At 40.7% G+C, this 16,629-nt stretch overlaps 1 protein-coding gene across 1 annotated transcript; it reads left to right on the top strand.

The window, feature by feature from the left end:
• The first annotated feature begins 249 nt into the window (after positions 1–249).
• PRSS35 (serine protease 35) lies at positions 250–15,831 on the top strand. The gene is made up of 2 exons (XM_068551690.1): positions 250–448; positions 12,976–15,831. Exon 2 carries the CDS (start codon positions 12,995–12,997, stop codon positions 14,234–14,236), a length of 1,242 nt encoding a protein of 413 aa, XP_068407791.1. The 5' UTR covers positions 250–448; positions 12,976–12,994; the 3' UTR covers positions 14,237–15,831.
• The last annotated feature ends 798 nt before the right edge of the window (positions 15,832–16,629 follow it).

Below are 16,629 nucleotides of genomic sequence, written 5' to 3' on the forward strand. Positions count from 1 at the left end.
TAGCACAGGGACAGACATCTCTTGTGAACCGACTCATGAATTTTTCCTAATGCTGCGGGCAGAGGCGCTGGGGTGAGAGGCTGCTCGGTCCGCCCCGCACCTCCTCGTAAACCCTCCCCAGACCCCCCTCCTCCTCCTCCCGCCTGCCCGCCTCCTCTCCCTTCGCCTCCGACACTCCCCCCCGCCCCCCGCCCCCGGCGGCCGCCCCGGTCCCCGCCCACCTCCGCGACGCGGCGCTCAGCTCGCCTCCCGCCTCCCCGCAGTCTCAGCCGCGAGCTCCCGGCGGCGCTGGCGGGCGGTGGCCGGGCGCCCGGGCTCTGACTCCGGCTTGTCCCGAGGCTCGAGGCAGCTGCACCCCTGCCCTCCTGCCTCGCCAGCGTCGGTGACTGCCTCGGGGGCACTTTGATTCGAGCAGGGCAGCGCCCCCGGGACCTAGTGAGCTTCGCAGGTAAGGATGGAAACCAACCCCTCCCCGCCCCCGCCCCGCCCCGGACAGGGCGAGACCCTAGAACCTGGAAGTTTCCCCCGAGAAAGGCAGGACCCACCCGGGGAGAGCTTCTTTGAAGGGCTCTAAAGATAGGGATCAAACTTAGCAGTTTTAAGTCATCAAAGAAGCTACTCTTCCAAATAGGCAATTCTTTGTGTTGGCCTCTGCACCGTTTAATATTAACAGTAAAATTATTTGCATTGGAATATAAATGGAATTCTTTCCACTTAAGCACTACCAGAGGGGGCCCTCTTTATTTTTATGATTATTAACAGATGCCATTGAAAAAGGTGTAAAACGCATTCCTGCAAAGTCTCGTCTCCTTGAAAGCCTCTCTGGCAGAGTTACTATGAAAGCTAGGAATCTCTCTCTCTCATCAACCTGGCTGCACAGGTCAGCAAAGGAAGCAGCGGAAAACATTTTTTAAGTGAGAAGATGAAATGAAATTGAAAAGTCTTGGACTTGCTTTAAAATACTCTAGGAAAAAAAAAAAAAAGGTGGGGGAAGACAACTGAGTGAGACAAGATTGTCAAAATGTTGGTAATTGTTGCCGCGGGATGACGGGCATGTAGGGTTGTAATTTTCTACTTTCTAGCTTTCCCTGTACTTTGGAAATTTTCTATCATAAAAGTCTTTGAAAAGTTGTAGAAACACTTCCTGCCTGATTCCTCTGACCTTTTTACACTGTCATTGATTCGAAAGAAGCTGCATATCCTGTCTAGGTGTTTTTTTTCCCTTCTATTAACTCTTCTCACTTCTGAAATTCTCATTTTATCTCAAGTGCATTTGTCTCCACAGAGAGTTATAAAAGTCGTATTTTGCTGCTTGGAGAATTATGCTTACTTAGGATCTGGTATATAATTTAGAAGAGGGAAGGTTAAAATTCCAGCCAAATAAGACATCTAGGCTTGAAAGTAGTGTGTGAGCATCATATGGAATTTTATGTTTATTAGGAAATAACTAGAAGAGCTCCTTTAACGTGAGAAGAGGTTGGATGTGGATACTCTTCCTGTTTTTCCTCCAGACAGCTCGGAAACCCGCACACTTTTAAGAATCTTTTTCGTGTTTTCAAATGTGAGATTGTTTAGCCTAGTGCCTGGCACATAGAATGTGCTTATTATGTTAAAGTAGTCAATTGCTAATGTGAGTTAATTTCCCCTGTTGAGTTCATTACTTACCTTTCTCTGCCCAGTGCTCAACTATCCAAGGCAAGCGCTTTGCATTTTAACAGCGGGATCAGACTCAGAATTTTGGAGGCTGAAGCTATCTCGCCTGGGTTAACTTTGCACTTGAGAAATCTGAGATGAGAGATTGGAAACAGCAAAGTATGAAGGTTATTATTTTATGACTTTGCTTAACTAAAATTTTTTTCAAAAGCTTCACAAGCTTTAACAGATGTTTGCTTAGCTAGAAACACAGTGATCATAAGATGCTTTAAAGCCTGAAGAGTAGCAAACCTAATACAGTTCCAGATATTCTTCTCTTTCCAAGGCCAACTTGCAAGATAAAAAATAAGTCAGGAGCCATACGCTGTGCATTTCCTATGTCAGTGGATGAGAGAGCCAGCAGAGGGTTCCCTTGGGGCTCCCTCAGTGCCATTCACCCCAAATCTGATTTACACACAGCATATCCATTGCACAAATTGAAATATACAGGTCCTGGAAAAATAGCTTAAAAAACAAAGGGAAGTTTTATTTTTTTATTATGATGAGAAACAGAAGTTGTGGGTTACTGTAAAGTAATCAACTGTGTAACTTTACCATCTTCCTTTCCCTCCACTACTGCTAAACTTTTCAGGCAGACATTACTCTGTCTCATTCCTGAAACTAAACCTGAAGATATTGCTAAGGTATGATATTTTGAATAGCAATTGGCACATTGTCAATGAACTTCCTTGCCATTTATTTTCAGCATAGAATCAGTGGAGAGCTTACCCTTTGGAAGTGAATTATTAAGTATTTGATAGACATGGGAAATATTTGACAGGCTGAAGATTTTTCTTCCTGTTGAAATGAACTGCAGCACATTTGGGGGACTATTTAGCAGCACTGGAGGTCATAGTGGAAGTGTGCTGGCACCACAATGGTTTGGGGAAACCACCTGCCAGAAAACCGTCTGGCTGTAGACAGCATTATCAGCCCTCAGCTCATCCGGATGGGCTCTGTGGCCTGGAGGTGGGTTTTCTAAATGTGATCAATTCCATGTGATAACCATCTAGTATATTGTTAGCCAGTTAGACTTCTCTCCCTCCCATGAATCCTACGTACTTTTAAAATAAATTCGATTTTGTACCTCAAGGAACGTAAACCATCTGAAGTGTGGGATTTTGGATTGGGCATCACCAGGCTAGCTTCGCCATCTAGTGGTAGAAATAGGGATAGCAGGCAAGTTCCTATCCACCTCCCCCCCAACCCCTCCCCTCACCCGGGACTAGGAATTGAAGCGGCTTGAGGCTCAGTGATGCGTAAGTTAACTCGTGTTTTTTTCATTTGTGATTTAATCTAGGACTGTAGAGCTAAAAGAGATCTCAGAAATTTTCTAGTCCAACTCAGTGGCTAAGGAGGACTTATCACAGAGTTTCATAAGCAAGGCAAGAGGCTTATGAAATGATGCACAGCACTGTAAACATTGTGTGTATTTGTCGAATAAACACATTTATCTATCCTGTTCCAATTCTTGATTCTCCCTAGCAGTACTGCTGCATGCTACCGGAATGTTTTATCACGATCTTCTGATTTTAGCTCTCAAGTGGTGTGTCTGTATAATTTTCCTAAAAATGAACATTTTCATTTATGTTTAAGTCTCTGAACCAAACATTCTTTTCCCCCTTACATCACACCCCACTACTTCTTTCTTTCCAAACATCCAGGGCAGACAGTTTTAAAAACTAGGTTTTTACCTTTCTAAGTATATTGCTATCGCTGCTGTAACAAATTACCAAAACCTTCGTGACTTAACAGAGTATCCTATAGTTCTGGAGGCCAGAAGTCCAGAGAGGGTAAGCAGGGTTGCCTTTTTCCCTGTAAGTTCCAGCAGAGAATGTCTCCTTACCTTTTCAGGTTCTAGAGGCCACCCGCATTTTGTAGCTCGTGGTCCTGCCTGCCTCTGACCTCTGCCTCCATCTTCACAGATCCTTCTCGTTCTTGACCCTCCCGCCTCCTTCTCAGAAGGATTCCTGTGATTACATTGGGCTCACCTGGGTAACCCGAGCTAATCTCCTCATCACACAATCCTTAACTAATTCACATTTGCAAAGTCTCTTTTACCAAGTCAGGAACACAGTCACATGTGACACATTAGGATGTGTCATAGTCACATCCTAATCTGGGGATTAGGATGTGTTACAGGCATAACTTGGAAATACTGTGGCTTCATTTCCAGACCATTGCAATAAAGCGGCTATTGCAGTAAAGTGTCTCGTGATTTCTGGGGTTTTCCCAGTGTATATAAAAGTTACTGTAGTCTACTAACTGTGCAATAGCATTATGTCTAAAAAACAATGTATACAACAATTGAACACACACTTTGTTGCTAAAGAATGCTAACCATCATCTGAGCTTCAGCAAGTCATAACCGTTTTGCTGGTGGAGGGTCTTGCCTCGATGTTGATGGCTGCTGACTGAGCAGGGCAGTGGCTGCTGAAGACTGGGGCGGCCGTGGCAGTTTCTTAATATTAAGACACTAATGAAGTTTGCTGCATCGATGGACCCTTCCTTTATGAACGATTTCTCTGTAGCATGCAATGCTGTTTGATAGCACTTCCCCCACGGAACTTCTTTCTTGAGCTGCTTTATCAACTAAGTTTATGTTACATTCTAAATCCTTTGTTGTCATTTCAACAATCTTCACAGCATCTTCCCCAGGAGTAGATGGCATCTCAAGAAACTACGTTCTTTGCTCACCCATAAGAAGCAACTCCTCGTCTATTATAGTGTTATCATGAAATTGCAGTAATTCAGTCACATCTTCAGGCTCCACCTCTAATTCTAGTTCTCATGCTGCTTCCATGACACCTGCAGTTACTTCCTCTTCTGAAGTCTTGAACCCCTCAAAGTCATCCATGAGAATCAACTTCTTCCAAACTCATGTGAATGTTAATGTTTTGACCTCTGTGACTCATGAATGTTCTTAATGGCATCTACGATAGTGTCTTCTTTCCAAAATTTTTCAACTAACTTTGCCCAGATCCATCAGATGAATTACTATCTGTGGCAGCTGTAGCTTTATGAAATGTATTTCTTAAATAATAAGACTTGAAAGTCAAAATGACTCCTGATCCATGGACTGCAGAACAGATGTTGTGTTAGCAGGCATGAAAACAACATGAATCTCATGGTAGATCTCCCTCAGAGCTCTTGGGTGACCAGGTGCATTGTCAGTGAGCAGTAACATATTTTTTTCTGGGTTAAGAGTCCATTTTAATTAGATTCAGTTACTTAGAATCAGTTCATCTCAAAACATCTGTGTATTATCAAAGAAAATATAGGGACTTCCCTGGCGGTCCAGTGGTTAAGAATCCGCCTTCCAATGCAGGGGATGCAGGTTAGATCCTTGGTTGGGGAACTAAGATTCCACATGCGGCGGGTCAACTAAGTCCACGAGCCACAACTAGAGAGAAGCCAGCGCGCTGCAACGAAAGATCCTGCACAACTATACCCGGCGCAGCAAAAAATAAAAAATAAATAAATATTAAAAAAGAAAGAAAATATAAATTACAGTTCTCAAAATTCAAAATCAGTGAGCAGTCAGATTTTGAAAGGAATCTTTTTTTTCTGAGCAGTAGGTCTCAACAGTGGGCTTGAAATATTCAGTAAACTATGTTGTAAAGAAAGGTACTGTCATCCAGGTTTTGTTGTTCCATTGCTAGAGCACAGGCAGAGTAGATTTAGCATAATTCTTAAGGGCTATAGAATTTTCAGGATGGTAAATGAGCATTAGCTTCAGCTTAAAGTCACCAGCTGCATTAGCACCTAACAAGAGGGCCAGCCTGTCTTTTGAAGCTCTGAAGCCAGGCACTGACATCTTTCTAGTTGTGAAAGTCCAATAGCATCTTCTTCCAATCGAAGGCCGTTTTATCTACATTGGAAATCTGTTGTTTAATGTAGCCACCTTCATGAATTCTCTTAGCTAGACCTTCTGGATAACTTGCTGCAGCTTCTACACCAGCACTTGCTGCGTCACCTGGTGCTTTTCTGTTATGAAGATGGCTTCTTTCCTTAAACCTCATGGACCAGCCTCTGCTAGCTTCAGATTTTCTTCTGCATCCTCCTCACTTCTCTCAGCCTTCAAAGGACTGAAGTGAGTTAGGGCCTTGCTCTGGATTAGGCTTTGGCCTAAAAGAATGTGTGGCTGGTTTGATCTTCTATCCACACCATTGAAACTTTCTCCATCATCAGTAATAAGGCTCTTTTGCTTTCTTATCATTTGTGTGTTCACTGGAGTAGCTCTTTTACTTCCCTTCAAGAACTTCTTTGCATTCACAACTTGGCTAACTGGTGCAGAAGCCTAGCTTTCAGCCTATCTCGGCTCTCCACATGTCTTCTTCTCTTCTAGCTTTTGATTTAAAGTGAGAGACGTACAACTCTTCCTTTCACTTGAATACGTAGAGGCCATTGTAGGGTTATTAAGTGGCCTAATTTCAATACTGTTATGTCTCAGGGAACAGGGAGGCCCAAGGAGAGGGAGAGAGATGGGGAGAGTGCCAGTGAGTGGAGCAGTCAGATCACACACAATACTTAAGTTCACCCTCTTATATGGGTGTGGTTTGTGACCCCCCCCTGAAAAAATTACAAAAATAACATCAAAGATCACCAATCACAGATCACCATAACAAATATAATAATAATGAAAAGGGATTACCAAAATGTGACGCAGAGACACGAAGTGAGCAAATGCTCTTGGAAGAATGGCGCTGATAGACTTGCTCAACAAAGAGTTGCCACAAACCCTCTGTTTGTAAAAAACACATTATCTACGAAGTGCAGTAAAGTACAATGAAACGAGATCTGCCTGTACTTGGCGTACCACAGTGAATGAAGTCCACAGCAGTCAGAGATGCATGAAATCCCTTATAAATACCTACGTAGGTCTTGACCCCTATTCTTTGATGCTTCTAATAATAATTGCTGCCATTTGCTGAGGGCTTACTGTGCTCTGGGCACTGTATTTATAAATATATCATACTAGTGTCTCACAAAAATACTCCAAAACATTATCCCTGTTGAACCAACGTAGAAAGTAACGTTTGGAGAGATTGTGACCTTCACAAACTCATACTGCTGAGAAGTTGCAAGTGGACTTCAGCTGGTTTGGCTTCAAAGCCCGCTGACACCACCGTCACTGACGCACCCCAGCTCTCACTGTCCCTCTTGGTCACGTCACTAACACTATTACTTTCTCGTCATACTGATCCCACACTTTTTAGCCCAAATGTTGCCTCCATTTCAGTGCTCCAGTTAGTGACTGACATTCACTGGGGGCTTCAAGTGCGCTGGGAACCGAACTTTATAAAATACCTATTCTCCTCTGCATCTGCTCCCAATTTGCGAAAGTGACTCAAAGTTTGACAAGTGTTCTCCCAAACCTGACCCATTTAATGCTCGCTTTCCACCTGTCTGCTCTCACTAGTAATGTTCCTCCTCTCCTGCCCTGGCCTTTTGCCTAAGCCAGCACTTCTCTCTGCAGATACAGAGAGTATCTGGTCCAGACCGCAATGTCTGCCTGTTGTGCGTCAGTCTTGACCGAGCAGGTAGAGGGTGAACGTGGAGGAGGAGGGAGATAGCTGGAACATGTTTTCACATTCGTGCACATGTGTAAATGTAGGCAGTGACGCTGGGAGAGGTGAGTGGCTGGGATCATGAATGGCTAAATAAAGGACAGGCAAGTTGTCAAAAGTGGTTATGCAGTCATTTCTGTGTCCTAATATACATTAAGGTAGAAGTTGGTGTTGGCCCTATGAGGCCATTGATCTGAGTGGTCCCTGACCCGTATCAGCCCCCAAGAAAGTGTTTGACAGAGTAATGCAAAATTATGATCCAAGGCAGCATACTATACACATGAACTTGGGCAACTACTTCACTGTCCATTACGAGGGACCAGGTGAAAAGAAGGGCCAAAGTAAGTGTGACTCTATCACCTGGTGCAGATTCTGGATGGTAAATCAGCTCATGTTCATTTACAAGAAAAATAGTTCATTCAAAACATTTAATACAGCAAGATCATCTAATCTTTCTTTCGTCTGCCTGACATAAGTTAAAATATAAACTTTAAAGGGTAACAAACCAAAAAACAAAAGAGAAACTGAGCCTGAGAATGTAATTACATCATGCCATAGTAAAATTCTATACACTCTAGATGACTCAATCAAAAAGTTAGGTTTTTCTTTCACTGTAATTCGCTCCCTTAGAGTAATTATTCTGACACTGACTGTTTCTTTTTAGGCTGAGGGCCTGTTGCAGTTCCAGAATTCTTAGGGTAGATTCAGGCTAAAAATAAGACACGGGAAATGCAATTCAAGTGTTCTGTGGCTGGGTAAGGTTTAGTCACACTGAAGTTTAATAGCAATGAGAAAAATATATTACAAAGCCACAGATATTCATAGAAATGAGTAATTAGGAAAGCATTCATTTGGGAAGTCTCTAAAGTGAAGCTGTCCTTGAACAAAAAACAAAGCAAAGAAAAATGGAGTTTGAGAGTGTGTCAGAAACTATACTGAAATAAAAATATTTGAGTGTAAAATTGACTTTCTAGAAAACTAAAAGTGCTATAACTTTGCCTTATATAATGAATTGTTTTAAAGTGATATTAATTCACCCACTAAGGTAGAATAATAACTATAAAAGAACTTATTATTGATTGTGTCTATGCTCTGGGCTCAGTGGTAATTCTTTGCATATATCAACTTATTTAATTCTCACAATTACGTTATGAAGTTGAGATTACTATTATCTTCACTTTGCAGATAAGGAAATGGAAACCTAATTGAACTTAATAAACTGCCCATATTCAGTTGCCTAATAAGTGGTAAAGATGACACTTAACCCAAGTCTTCTTACTCCTTGGTCTGCCCTTGTAACCACTATGCTGGTAGAGACACCCAAATATTCTAAATACTATCAGCATTCACATTTCTAAGAAAGCATAAGCAAGCAACCAAACAAAAGCAATAGCAAGTTATCTCTTGTAGTTACGGGTGGTCATTTCTGTTAATAGTAGACCAGGTAGAAATGTGGACTAATATCTGCTTCATCAGCAAGAATTCATCTATAAATCCTGGTATTCTTGCTTCCTGCCTAATTCTCTTCCCTTCCGTTCGTCTTCATGGTCCAACCCATAATCAACTATGTGTACACTGACTCGTGGTGAGAGCCATGACTGCAACCTCACTTTCATTAACCAAAATTGGAATTTGAAGCCCCAAATCCAAGCCATCTGGAAAGTGACAGGGAAGGTCACAATTATAATGGAAGACAGGAAAAAGGAGGAGAATGAGGGAAGACATGGGACATTAAAGCTTTCAAAATACTATAACTGCTCCACCAGCTGGGACCGTGTCTCTTTAGTTAGTGCTTTTTGGATGACAGGCGTCTATAGATGTATCCACTGAACCATGGCTTGCTCTATCAGCAAGAGCTATCATTTACGTTACACTGACGTTTTACCACAAGGCAAACTTAGATTTCCCAAAAGAAAGTGTCCTGAGACATTTGTCCAATTTGAAATTACAGGCCAAATTAGACAGGCTTACTAAATCCATGTCCTTTATTACTGTGATTCTGAGGTCATATGACAAGGCTCTGCCCTTCCCGTGCCCAAGGATAGATGTGGGCATGGCTTTTATTCCTGGGCTGCATTGCAGCTGAGTCCCTCAAAGGGCACCAGACAGGGCTGGCCAAGTAACACTCTTGCATCATCTGTAGCATCTGTAGCATCAGAGGCGTTACATACAAGCCTACTGAATTTGAATCTTTTCAGAAGTATTATTGAATCACTTATGTAAAAGTATGTTTTTTTTCCTATTAAAGGTGGAACCATTCAATATTAACAGTTGCTGACATAGTAAAAGAGCAAAGTTTAGAATAAATTTATTTTGTACACAGAGATGAAGCAGAGGTCCTTTGAAACCTGGTGAAGCAATCATCCCTGGAAAGTCCACCTTCTGGGAGGGGCTTAAGCTGCTACACCAGGACCTTGGCTGCTGCAGTGGTTCTGAAACAGTACTGAGTATCAGAACTGCCTGGAGGGCTGTGTACAACATGCCTAGCTGGGAACCCACACCCCTCCTGGAGAGTTTTGAACAGTAGGTCTGGGTTGGGCCCTGAGAATTAGCATTTTTAACAAGTTCCTAGGGGCTGCTGACACTGCTGGTTTGGGAACTACAACCTGGGAATCCCTTGATGTGACACAGTTTATTTTGCCACTCACAAGTACAGAATCCTACTAACAAAATCTTACTAACAAAATCTTATTCAAAATTCATTTTGAATCCAAAGGCAGGAAAAAAACCAATTTCCCCGCTCAAAGCAGTCAGGCAGAAGGAGTTCCCCATCACTCACAGGAGGGTCAGCCTTTTTGTTCTATGTAGGTCTTCAGCTGATTGGATGAGGCCCACCCACATTAGGGAGAGCAATCTGCTTTACTCAGTCTACCAATTCGAATGTTAATATCATCCAGAGACACCCTCCCAGACACACCCAGAATAATATTTGACCAAATATCTGGGCACCCTGTGGCCCAGTCAAGTTGACACATAAAACTAACCATTACATGGGACTTTCTTAAAAGTCTGACTACAGAATTAATGCACAGGGCACATGTTTTATTTGGTAAAGAATAAAGGAACTTCTAAATTTGAGATTCATATTCTAGGTCAATTATTTGTATAGTAAAACACCATCTGGTCTGTTATAATTTAATATTTGCGTTCTGCCTATCTAAATCCTAACTAGCTAAAAATTTGCAAGACTAAATTAAACAACACTGGAAAAAAAAAAAAAACAAACCCAAATCCGAAAAACAAAACCTAACTGTGGAAGCAATACCACAACACCATGATTTTGACGTTCTCTCTTTTGCCTAGGAATGCCTTTCACACATTTATTACTGCACAGATCATTATTACCAAGTGTTAAAATGTACAAAGTGATCCTGTGTATTTTTTAATGTGGGTAATTGGCTGATTCTCAGTCTTTGCTGTAATCGTATATTAAGTACATAATGAACAGCTGTTATCACATAGGGCTAAATAAAAAAATCGATTTTTAAAAGTTTTGTTTCCCACATCAAAAAACTCCCTTGGTTGAAATTTTGCTAAGAATCAAGTAGATAAAAAGATATGTATACATCTTTTTTTAATCATCTATTATGGCCTGTTGATAAACTAAGAGGCAGCAAATAACTCTGATTTTAGCTTTTTTTTTTTTTGGAAAGACACAACTTTTCATCTTGGGAACCACCCAGTTAAACATACAATTTCAGGGTCTCAGTAGAGTTACTGAGTTGTTAGCCTTTGTCATTCCAATCCAATTAAATAAAATGGATGAAATACTCATTATGAAAATTGCACAAAAGGCAACAAAAGAAAATACTAAGTGGTTCAACAAAATCATTACTGATATAATTACTGCTTTGTGTAAAGTCAAATTTGCCATGGTAATGATTAGAAAATATTGTGACATAAGTGTGGATTTTTTTCTCAAGTATATTGTTTACTGATTTTTTGGACAATATCCATCAGTCTATAGAAGAATGCCCTGTCTCCAAAATAAAGTACAAGCTATTCAGCAAACAATACTCATATTAACCAGAATCACCATTACTTAGCATTCAACTGTGAGCAAATGGAAAAAAATGGAAATTGCAAAACTTCTACGTAATTTTGCTGATGCCAAGTCATGGTAAAGATTATTCTAAACTTGCTTAACATGTTCCAATGTATGATCATTCAAATTAATTATGTCATGTTTTGATGAATAGATCATGTTTAAATAACAAAGAGGTTAATGTAGTATATGTTTTTGTTTTATCAAAAGAATGTTATTAGTTTGTTAATAAAATTCTGTACTTGTATATGGCCAAATGAACTCTGCTGTGTCAAGAGATGCCCATATTCGGCTCTGAATCAGAGACAACTTTTGCTTTTCCTGCCAGCTCCCAGGATCTTATGGGTGTACCCTGCTTTGTGGGCCATTCCTGACATTCCTTATTAGCTTTCTTTTCTTTGATAAGCAAAAGAAAGCTTATGAGAAAGCCTTGAGAGTGAAGGTATTGTAGGAATAATCTAACCTTGAACCGCCTCTGCTTTGTACACAGTGCAAATCATTTGCTAAGCCTGGATATTTTAACTATTAGTTAAAAACAACTTGGAACGCAGCTTACAAATTTCCAAATTGCTGCTCCAAAGACTGCTACTCCCCCTCAACTCTCACCAAGCAACAACTGACAAACATCAGTTCTAGGAATAGATTTACATACCAGTGAACCTAGAGGAGCAGGAAATGAAGGCAAGAAGATGTAAACAGTAGAAGAGGTATTATACAATTTAAATAGTGTTCAGATGAGAGACCCAGGATGAAAGGGACTATATTTCATCGTGATCATGTTCCCCCAAGTAGCAAATGCATAACCATCGCCTGTGCTCCATAAATTCTTACAATTTTAATATAAAGTAAAATGCCACTATAAAGTATTTTTGTGTGGTGCTTTGCTTAGGTGGTAGTTCCAAGCACAGTTTTGTTTAAAAAAAGGACAGGGTACATTTTTCTTATTTTCGGATAAAAGGGCCTGTGCTGTGTATTTTCTTTTTATGATTAGGGGTTCTGCTTGTAAAAATCAAAGCAGGTCAATAGCAGAGGAGCCCATTTATTTACTTCTAAAATCTCTACTGAATATTTGAGAATATTATCCTATGATTTTAATTGCACCATCAATCAGCTTGGTCTGCAAGCTGTGATTAAGGGAAATTCATTGTATTCCAGTGAGTGCTTTTTTTGAGCTCTGTGCTAGCCATTTACATTCTAGAGATGAGGAATTTGTGATCCCTGCTTTTATTAAGAAGCTACGTTCAGGGAAAGGGCCGGACATCTGCTGTTATCTTTATTTCTAAATCATCTGGAGATAAGGTTGTAGGAGACCTTGGAAGGAAGATGGTGTGGCTTATGCAACAGAGGACCCCAGTTTGCCATCCCTTCTTATTCTCCCATGTGTTGGGTTGCAAGAGGGGAGAAAGAGAGGGAGATGGCAGATGGGGGTAGGATGCACGGGGATTAGGGCTGGTGGAGGGACGTCTGAGTGAAAACAATTTACTGATTTTGGATGTCCGTATGAGCCTACTTAGTAGGGTGTTCACCTAACCTCAGTAAAATCTAAGTACAGTGAAAATACGGGCTCCTATTTGTGGTGAAGCTACATTTAGGACCCAAGACCTAAATGAATGATAAGTAACATATTTTAAAAGAAACCATTATAAAGCTTCTCCTTCTATCTTAAAGGACAACGTAGAAGAACAAAATGGAAACGACGCTGTTTTGGTTGATACTTTTCACCCTTGGGCGGACTCCCATCGATGGATCTGAAATGGAACGGGATTTTATGTGGCACTTGAGAAAAATACCCCGGCTTGTCAGTGAAAGGACCTTCCATCTCACCAGCCCCACCTTTGAAGCAGACGCTAAGATGGTGTTAAATCAAGCGTGTGGCATCGAATGCCAGAAAGAACTCCCGGCTCCCAACCTTTCTGACCTGGAAGACTCTCTCTCATATGAGACTGTCTTTGAGAACGGCACCCGAACCTTGACCAGAGTGAAAGTTCAAGGTTGGGTCCCCGAGCCACATGAAAATCTCACTGCACAGGGAGCACCTGTGAGGAGAAGGAGACACGTGTACGGCACTGACAGCAGGTTCAGCATCTTGGACAAGAGATTCTTAACCAATTTCCCTTTCAATACGGCCGTGAAGCTCTCCACGGGCTGCAGTGGTACCCTCGTCTCCCCCAACCACGTCTTAACAGCTGCGCATTGTGTCCACGATGGAAACGACTACATCAAAGGCAGCAAAAAGCTAAGGGTAGGGTTGTTGAAGATGAGAAATAAAGGCAGTGGCAAGAAACACAGAGGTTCTAGGAGGAGCAGGAGGGAAGCAAGGGGTGGTGATGGAAGAGAGGGTAGCAGAGAGAGTCTGAAGGAGAGAGCCAAGGCCGGAAGAAGGAGAAAGGAATCTGCTCGGGGTCAGAGAGCTGCTGACGGGATGCCCTCCTTCCAGTGGACCCGGGTCAAGAACACCCACATCCCCAAAGGCTGGGCTAGAGGAGGGAGGGGAGACGCGGCCTTGGATTATGACTACGCCCTTCTGGAGCTGAAGCGTGCTCACAAAAAGAAATACATGGAGCTGGGAATCAGTCCCACCATCAAGAAGCTGCCAGGCGGGATGATCCACTTCTCAGGATTTGATCACGACAGGGCAGATCAGTTAGTCTACCGGTTTTGCAGTGTGTCCGATGAATCCAATGATCTTCTCTATCAATACTGCGATGCCGAGTCGGGCTCCACTGGCTCTGGGGTCTATCTGCGTCTGAAAGATCCAGACAGAAAGAGATGGAAACGCAAAATCATTGCGGTCTATTCCGGCCACCAGTGGGTGGACATAAACGGTGTTCAGAAGGACTACAACGTGGCCGTGCGCATCACGCCCCTCAAGTACGCCCAGATCTGCCTCTGGATGCACGGGGATGACGCCAGTTGCACCTACGGCTAACGGATACCTGAAACGAGGTTGTGGATGACCTACATCGCAGAGAAAACTAGTTCTGATTACTCGAGTAAAGACCACTTCATAGGTTTTGCTTGGACTTGAACCCTATCAATAGTATTTCAACATGTTTATTTTTTCAAAATTAGGAGCTTTTCATACATTTTAAAAAGGTGTAGGTACACATCCTACAATTAGATGGACACTTCAATGCCAAGTATATATTCTTCCTTACATGGTGATAAGTTTCATTGGTGGGAAAATTTTTGTTTCTTTCTGCCTTGTTAAAGATTAGACACTCTTTAGAATTTCAAGCTGGTATCATAAATAATATGTGATTTCTCAATGGACTAACTCTCAGGGTCCTACTCTAAGAAGAGGCTAATAGGGTGCCGGTTGTGTATTAAATGTGAAACTGCATATACAGAGGGGGCAGTAACACGAGTAGAATTAAGTTTGAGACAGTTATAACACAGTTTGTACTACTCTGAGGTAGACCCATTCAGCTCATGCCCTCCATGTTTATATTGTGTTTTCCATTGGGTCTGAGAAACTTTAGGGTTTTTTTTCTTTCTTTCTTTCTTTTTTTTTTTAAGAATTACAATGAACAGCAAGCTTTATAAACAAAACTATTAACTGTTTTACTGCTTTAAAAGAATACCAACTGAAGTGTTATTATTTATGGGAGAACTACTTTGTTCTATGAAATAAATCTAATTTAAAAACAGGGAAACTGAGACATTTTAAGATCTCAAGTTTTTACTTAACTAGTATTCAAAACATGGACTTTTCAAGTATGCGTAGGAAGACAGTCCCAAAGTTAATAAATGATCAGGTGTTGAAAGCCACATCTTTTTATACAGCTACACAGTCTCCTATGAATGAGGTGTTACAGTTTGAGACAAGGAATTCTATCGTCCTTTTTAAGAGAAAGCCTTTCTTCCCCTTGACAAAGTTCGCTTTTCTTAATAGGGCCATAGACATATTATTTTGGTGAATTCTCTGATTAGCGATTTTGGATATGTCCTTTTAACAAAATGAGTATAATTTATGAATATAATTTTTAAAAGAAAGTTCAGATCATTTTCATTAGGGACCAAGGCGGTGCACACACTCGGGCCATCATGGCGGCCTCAGCAGACAGAGTCCAGTGGCTGCCATGGGGCAAAACACAGAGTAGACACTCAATACATATTTCTTGAATGATCAGATATTTGCTGAATGGTTGTACAAGCGGTTTAGTTCAGGCCATTATGTTTAAAGCGTTTTAATGATTTGTAATTGAGTGCACTATAAAATTCAGGAGTTGCAGACCTTATTTCTGGGCTGCTCTTCCTGGTACTGTCTAGGGTACACACTCTTCTCTTGGGACACACCCAAGTCATTGATTCTGCCTGAGTTCCAATTTATTTTACTTGTTATTATTTTCCGTAATAAGGGGAAGTTATACCCTTGACTAGTATGCAAAGGAATACATGATTAGATTATGTTAAAAAGTGATTTTGTAAATGGTGTTGAAAATAGCTGAAATTTAGCACAAGTTATATTCTTTTATAATGTGAATCTGTTAAAAATCATTCAATAAAAATTTAAAAAATAAATCAACTATAATTCTTCCTGTATTTGTATATATGTTTTACATACAAGGTTTTAGCAAGTATTAAATTAACTGTTTATTTAAAAAAATGATTCTACTTAATTCTAAGCACATTTTGCTGGGAAGTATTTTATCACTGGTGGTAGTGGAATAGGGCTATTGTCTCAAAAACTTTGATCAAATCTTTTTTGGGGAAACATCTATATGATCACTGCGACTAAAAATGTTCCAAGGTGAATTTTGCACATTTGCACTCTTGCAAACACACATGCATTCTTCATCTTAGTTTCTTAGAAAATAAGTCCTGGGTTTGAGTCAGTTTGGAGGAATTTATGGTGCTTACTGTCAACAGTTTGGTTCTTAAGGTTAAGTTCTGAATATACATGATTTCCTTAAAATCATTGTATAATGTACTTTTCAAAAATATAAAATTTTAGCTCATTTTATTTGCAGAGGTTTGATTCTCTCATTTTTCTTCTCTTTCCCAAGAGAATCATGGATTTCATATGACCTATTTAGGACCGCTAAAATGTACTACATTACTCAGAAAGTTTTACTTCACATACTTCTTCTGTTATGCTTATCGGATTTGAAATAGAAAATTAATTTGAATCCTCTTAGCTAAACAAATATACCTACACACACATATGTTGTCTACTGTGTGTAAAGGATGATACTGACTTATTGCTTAGAAAGACTTATCAATGGGTGAATTCAAAGAACTATTTATAAAACAACTGAAACTTAGAATTATGTTTTTTTCTTTACCCAAATAATATATTTCATTTTATTTATGTTTTTT

This window comes from Eschrichtius robustus, chromosome 9 (genome assembly GCF_028021215.1).
Source record: "Eschrichtius robustus isolate mEscRob2 chromosome 9, mEscRob2.pri, whole genome shotgun sequence".
NCBI lineage: Eukaryota > Metazoa > Chordata > Mammalia > Artiodactyla > Eschrichtiidae > Eschrichtius > Eschrichtius robustus.

What these genes read in the sequence shown, in the direction of transcription:
- PRSS35 (XM_068551690.1), top strand. Translation starts at nt 12,995, where the DNA reads ATGGAAACGACGCTGTTTTGGTTGATACTTTTCACCCTTGGGCGGACT.